Below are 7,375 nucleotides of genomic sequence, written 5' to 3' on the forward strand. Positions count from 1 at the left end.
AGTAACTGGAGATAACGTTGATATGTTTGATTAGAGGAAAGCTGTTGTTGAAATTTATCAATAACCATAACTAGAGAACCCCTTTTGGATTTTTTTGTGTAAAACGGAAAACAATTTAAGCTGAATTATTTGGTTTGGAAGACTGGGAAAATATTTCCTAACAAAAAAGTAGATCAATGGGATGTCATTCTAGAGTGAATATTTTGAATAATTTATTTTATGTAACTGACAGACAATCAGATATCCTTTTTATTTTCCCTCTTTTTTTCCTTTTCATCTATTTTTCCCCTTTGCTGTTTTGTTTGTTTTTATTTAGATTAGTTTATTATGTCTTATTGTATTATGAAAAATATTTAATAAAATCTTTTAAAAAACAAAACAAACAAACAAACAAACAGATAAATAGCATGAAGAATGTGTGATAGTGGCGTGGCTACTACTCAAATAGGTAGCCAAATTAGTTATTGTTATCCATTGCAGATTGGACTCTAGTCTTGATTAATCCTAGTGCAATTTGCATTCCCAAAGTTGCATGCAAACCAGCCAGTACTATCACGTCAAGGAGACTCTCTCTCTCTATATATATATATATAAAACCATAGTCACAATAGTCAAGACTCTAACCTACCTATCTCTTCTTCTAGATTCAAACTCAGACGATTTTGATCCTGCTTCTACGAAGAGCAAGTATGACTCCATGGATTTTGACAGCTTACTCAAAGAGGCACAGCGAAGCTTGCGGAGGTAACGTGCATCATGGCCAAGGAAAATGGAGGGATGGCGAATACCTCATGGACGGCAAGTCCTTCAATAATGAACAATGAAGAAGTCATGCTTACAAATTTCTCCCTAACTCCACACACTCTCCATATACAAAAAAAACATAGTTTACATGGACAGCTGCTTAAGGAATGAAGAGGCAAAATGGGTCTGGTGTGAGCGTTTGTGTACCCCCTGAGTCTCAACTTTGCTTTTCCAGGGTGAAGAGGGCGAGGGTTTCGATCTTTGTAGAGTGCCAAGTGAGAACCATTTGACATGGCAGCAGTTCCATAGAGATACGTTTTAAAATATATATATATATATATATATATATATATATATATATATATATATATATGCGAACTCCAAAATTGTGTACATAGGACATTTTCAAAATGAAGCAAATTCAAACTTCCGCTGCTGACACCTGAGACACACTGCAGGTTTGGGGATTTTGTTTGTTTGTTTGTTTCATTAAAGAAGCTTCTTCTCACGCCATGTTGTTTTAAAATGACGACAATCCTGAAGAAATCTACAGGTCCACAAAGCCCGCCATCTTTCATTGTGCTTCTCTCATGAAGGCAAGGGAAGGGCAGAAAATGGTGGAAGGATTAACAACTTCCATAGCGTTTTAAAGTTCTGTCTTTTTAATTGTGACATCCAAAACATTTATCTTACATAGAGAAATTTTGAGACCCTCATTAACAGCCAGCTTCTTGGGTGTTTTTTCCCCCCTTCGATGAGCCGACATGGTGTTACGCTACAAAAACATTGAGGGCAAATCTTCAGAGGGGGGGGGTTGGAGGGGGGTGTACAGTTAGATTATTTACTACATTCATGAATGTAGTTAAGTATTTACAGATGCTAAATGGAGTATTTTTATTTTGTGTACATACCGTATGACAAGACGATGCTCTTTTTTTGTTACAGCTATGCACTGTAAATGCAGCGTTCTTTTAAGAAGGAGAAAAAAAAACCCGCTGAAATTTTTCTTAATCAAGAATATTCAAATGTAATTATATGGGGCAAAACAATATTGTACACTAACATATTTAGAAAGCTGAACTTAATGCTTATATATATTTGATTGTAAAAGAAAAAGAAAAAGTGTGTGTGGGTGCGTGTTGAGTGCAAAAATATTGATGCTATACGCACATCATCCATCCCTTCTTTGAGTAGCTTATCAAATAACATTGACCAGAATTCAGCCAAAGTTAAAAACAAAAGTTATTGATTAGCTAGACTGGCGTAATTGTGTCTAATCCTTTGCCATGCCACAAAATGTCTACCCGCGGTATTTCACAGTATGCCAGTGTAGGGATCTGGATATATATATTTCCATATATTTGTATTACATTTGATATTAAAGTCCTGGGCCCTCCAGATGGATGTCCTATTTAGGACATAAAGTCAAGAGGAGGTTGCAACGTTTAGCAGAGAAGCAACCGGCAGGAGTTTGCCTCTCTGCATCTCTTAAGTCCTATTCATTTCATTGGAGGAGTTAGGCACATACTTAAATTTCTCAGTTGAGTTTGGTTGAGACTGCAGTACTATCCATACTTAATTGCACTGCAAAAAGTACTTAACTTTGGCTGGATCATACCTTTGTCAAGAACTTACCTTGGGCAACAAGGCATTAACCTCCTTTGCAATATTTTTTCCCACATTTTTGGGGGGTGCCTCTTTCTTTAGCTGTTTTATATAAACAAAATTTATTAATGGGGGGGGCGGGATATTTTTCTCATTTAAAAGTTTTTTCTAGAAGATGCCATAATTTTATGTGAAGCTTCTCAAATGGGAAATCATTAAGAAGTGTTTTTATTTTATGTATCGATGATAGCTTTGGAACTAGAAGTCACAAATCTTTTTAAAAATGATACTTTGTTTTAATCGTTGTGACTTTAATTTGATAAAGAAAATTTGCTGTGGTACAGAGCGCAGTTATGGTTTTTACAATAATCCCGTGTGTCTGAACACTGTTCTTGAAGCCAGTAATCTGTTCATTGGCAGAGTTCAATGATTATCTATGATTTTGAAATGTACGCATCCTCTGTATAAACACTAATTCTTCATTCCTTTGTTTACTTAAAGATGCATATTTATCGGTTGTGATTAACCTATTTATTATAAATTATGAGGTGACTAAAATAATAAAAAGGCCAGTGGACATTTTTATGTAGGATGCACACCGGTTGTCAGGTTGCTAAATGTATTATTTTCATTTGGTGGAGGGGGAAATCTAGCTCTTTTTTTCTTCAGAAGCAGTGATTCTTCTTCCTTCTTCTTCTTCTTCTTTTCTTCTTCTTCTTCTTCTTCTTCTTCTTCTTCTTCTTCTTCTTCTTCTTCTTCTTCTTCTTCTTCTTCTCTTTTCTTTAACTATGCACTAATATGGCCTTAGAGGTGCCCATGACATTGTGGGAGCCTTCAGATCGTATCAGGATCGTAGAATCCATTTGCAAGTTTATGGGCTGGCACAATGCAAGGAGCTAAAATAGACTAACTTGTGCAGCCGTCATATGACTGATGTCTTGTCCATTCAAGTCATTCCTGTCAATTATCCTATTGGATTTCAAGTCAAACCCCCCATCGCAAGGTTGTTACTCCTGTTAAGTTTCCTCTTTAGGGCATTCACTGCTTGTTTACAGAATAAACGAAAGTTTCCCCAGAGAGTTTATGGCTCTAAGAATGTATACAGACCTGCCCAAACCATTGGGCCAACACACGAGTGCACACAGAGGATCCCAATATGGTTCAGTAGATCCCTGTTTTCCGTTTAGAGATCCATAGGCAACCCAAGGGGCTACCGTGGTGGATGGAAGGCATTGTGTGCCCGCCCAGCCCTAAGAAAATGAGTAACTTCACCAAGTGAAGAGAATGGATTCAGTGGGGATTTGAGAGTCGTGCGCAGACCTCCCATTGACTCAAGTGGCTCATTGTGCCAACCTGCAGTCGATTATAGAGGCAGGCAAAAGGGAAAGCCGTGCTCAGTTGAATTTTATCTAGATCGTGTGCACCTGGCTGCTGCAACCACAGAGCCCTTGAACATCCCCACTCCATAGTGTGGTGGCAGTGAGATGGTGGGCAGCCATTTGCCTGCTTGAGCCACCTAGTAGGCATACATTAACTAGGGTCCTTTGGCAAGATGTTTAGCACTTGGGTATGAGGAGGTCCTACAGTTGGAAGGGACCACGAGGGTCATCTAGTCCAACCCCCTACAATGCAGGAATCTTTTGCCCGATGCGGGGCTCGAACCCACGGCCATGATAATTAAGAGCCCCATGCTCTACCAACCCAGTTCCTGTTCACATGCATATTCAAGTGGGAAAAGGCACATTGAAACATATCCCATGTTTTTCAGTACTGAGATATTAACACCTCAGCACCAAAAATATGGTAATAACTGGTTGTTACTTAATCTTGGAAGTGGAAGTGGTTTCTGAATTTTAACCAACTGTGCCCACTTCCTACGTGCACACAGCATAGGGGAGCCACTTCCGCTCCATGTGACCTGACACGTACGATAGACATGTGAATGGAACCATTTGGGTCAGGTTCCTCCCTTGATTGTCCCCAAGGGAGGCGGGGCAGCCTTGCTTTGGGGGGGAGGGGCCCTAGGTGGCAAAACAGAACAGGTTCTTTGGTTGCAAATAGGCATCATTTCCTGCTGTGGATCATGAAACTTGATTCCAAGCCTCATTATCCCTAGTGCAAAAGTGTGGGATCTCATTTGTCCTGGAGGAATGAATGGGAGAGTGGTGGAGGCAAAATATTTTGAAAGGGTAGGTTGAGCATTTTGGCTGTTCAAAAGCATTTGATTTGATCTGAACATTTAAAAAGTCAACTGATGGAGGGGAGAGAGCTGGATAAAACTCTCCCATCCTTATGTTCTACACCAGGCACCCCCAAACTTTGGCCCTCCAGATGTTTTGGACTACAGTTCCCATCTTCCCCGACCACTGGTCCTGTTAGCTAGGGATCATGGGAGTTGTAGGCCAAAACATCTGGAGGGACGCAGTTTGGGGGTGCCTGCTCTACACTCTGAACCTGGAGGCATCATTTAATTACCATGGACAGTAGCCACTGATAGGGTACTGACTAAGGACCTAGGACCCCTGCTGTATCAGAGAGAAGCCTTGCCTAGTTCAGCTTGGATCCTGCTTGCCACAACCATTAAAAAAGAATCCTGCAAGGAGGATGTGAAAGCAATAGCTGCCTTCTGCCCTTGTCCTCCAGTGACTGGTATGCTATCACAGATAGCAATTGATAGCCTTAAGTTCCTTCAATTTGTCCCCCTTTAAAGCTGTCTGGGTTCGCGGCCAGCACCACACCTTTCAGTAACCAGTTTCATAGTTTTAACTATGCACTATGTGGCATAGTGACATGGGGTAGGAAATATCCATGGGCGAGGCTCTTGCCTACACCGTTCCCTGTCACCCCTATATACATTTAAAACAGGGATTGGTCTCAGTGGAGCACTTAACCATTGTTTAGCAGTGACTGCTTCTGAAGATACAACATACCTACCTATTTATTCCCCCCCCTTCCCTAAAGTGCAGGGGAAACGATTTTGTCCCATGATTAGTGCAGCTGAGTCTGACAGCTGTCCTCATTTTTATCACCAGCATATTGTTTTCCAGTAGATTCCACTGTGTCCTGTTCTATGCCTGCCCTTTTTCGTCTTTGTATTCCTCAGTAGGTAGATAGCAATAAAAAGAGAACTTTCTCACATGTTCTGTTTTGCACCCTGTCAATCTGCGTAATCCTTGCCATCCATTGCTTTGTAGGTTGAAGATACAGGTATTTTAACTTTTGATTGTGTGAATGCCAAACTAAACGTTTACAGCTTTTTTTTCTTTCTGGATTTTGAGTGTCTTCTGTTGTAAAGGAAAAAAAATTAAAGCAATAAATTATTTTTTAAGAAATCAATATTTAGTATATCATGTGTTCAAGGACGAGACGCATTGCCGATTTTTGCCTTTCAATTTTAGGGATTCAATTTTTAAATACATTCTGTTTGGCCCTGGATTGCTGACATAAAGAAAAACGTGTGTGTGTGTGCTTATGTTTCCAGGTAGCTGCTATGTCAACAGTTCAGGGTTTCCTTTCTTTCTGGCCTGATAAATAACTTGTTCTTGAAGATGGTTCTTCCTTTGCCGGTATCAAAGCACATATGGAATTAATGCGATTGTGTGGTTGAAGAGCAATCTAGTCCAATCTCTGCATAGGAAGCACGCTGCCATACACAAATATCTTGTTGAACAGGGAACTGCAGGTGCCTATCTCAATTCAGATGCCATCTATCCTCATTGCATCGCATCCACATCCACATTTGTGGCACAAATAGTCATGCATTACTGCAAGCAACTACAGGCCGGGACATATATTGTTGTACAATCTCTGTGGGTAGCCCATCAAGTGCGTCTTCCAAAAGGCGTTTCATATTTGCACATGTCCTACGTTGCCAAATTGTAGCATAGATCTGTATGTCTTTTAGATGAAGATGTTTTGCCTCTGCTTCCATGCTGTGGTAAGTACCGTATCTGGTAAGAGAACCAGTACTTAGAAACAATGGCCTTTCTAAGCGATATAACAAAGTAATTCCTCCGTAACACAAAAATGATCAGAATCCAAACAGAGGGAGTCCAAAATCGGGGGAGAAAAATAGCAATTGGTGCAAAATGGCTCCAAACCACTGCTGTCCTGCCATCAAAGATCATAATGCGGGAGGGGTGGTTTTTGCTGTTAGTGTGTAATGAGCTGGGTCAGTTTGGAAAAAAATAAAATAAAGCCTTTTTATATCCCTTTAGATGTGAGCTTCCAGTAGGCAATGATTATGTGTCCTTTTAGGATGGCTGTAATGGAACTTCAATCACTGTAGTATAAGATCTGATCTATCAATGACCTAGACTAGCCATGTAATGTGATGATTCTAAATTTGTACCTATGTGACAGACATTTTCAATAATGTGAAAACTACTGATCTGATGCAACTACTGTAAAATGTGTACAGTAGGAAGAAAGTGGTAAAAACTATACTGAACAAAGGAGAGCGAGCTATTAGATGGGCCCTCCTTGGGCACCCCCTTGTTCTCTATATGTACTGTTGTAGTTTTTAAACTTGCTGTATGACAATTTCCTGTGATGTCCCAATCCCACCCACCCCTTTAAAAACAAAAACAAAACATGCAGTACAAGCAGCCTCAATGAGCAAAATAAAGGGAATTGAATGTTTCAACCCCACTTGTTGATTTTTCCCTTATTTGTCCTGGGCAAGCAAGGTCTGTCTTTCCAAGCTAGCTTTGGACAGGATTCTGAATGTATGGATCAGGGTGGGAGTGGGGGGTGACACAGACTTTGGAGCACGAAATTGGACAGAATTTCTGCTTTCGTCTGAAAGTTTTCTTAATCTTCTGGTTTGAATCTGTGCAAAGGAATGGCTCTTGAAATAGACGCTAGTTTGGGGCAGAGGCGAGGTTCTGGGTGTCTGCATTGCGTTCCCCAGAATAAATTGTATAAATAATTTAATTGTATTTGTGTAATTGGCACAGGTAATGGAACTCGCCTCTTCTTGTTAGAGGGTTTAGATTATTTTGGATGTTCAGTCCATTTCCTTAGG

At 40.2% G+C, this 7,375-nt stretch overlaps 1 protein-coding gene across 7 annotated transcripts in view; it reads left to right on the top strand.

The window, feature by feature from the left end:
* The window catches only part of PPARGC1A (PPARG coactivator 1 alpha), a 604,317-nt gene extending 601,269 nt beyond the window's left edge, over positions 1 to 3,048 (top strand). For all 7 annotated transcript variants that reach the window (XM_060278954.1, XM_060278952.1, XM_060278951.1 and 4 more), the window contains one exon: positions 645 to 3,048. In XM_060278954.1, coding sequence (XP_060134937.1) covers positions 645 to 748 — 104 coding nt within the window. In that variant the 3' untranslated portion in view covers positions 749 to 3,048. The remainder of the gene's footprint in view (positions 1 to 644) is intronic.
* The last annotated feature ends 4,327 nt before the right edge of the window (positions 3,049 to 7,375 follow it).

Source organism: Zootoca vivipara, chromosome 9 (genome assembly GCF_963506605.1).
Source record: "Zootoca vivipara chromosome 9, rZooViv1.1, whole genome shotgun sequence".
In the NCBI taxonomy this organism is placed as follows: Eukaryota; Metazoa; Chordata; class Lepidosauria; order Squamata; family Lacertidae; genus Zootoca; species Zootoca vivipara.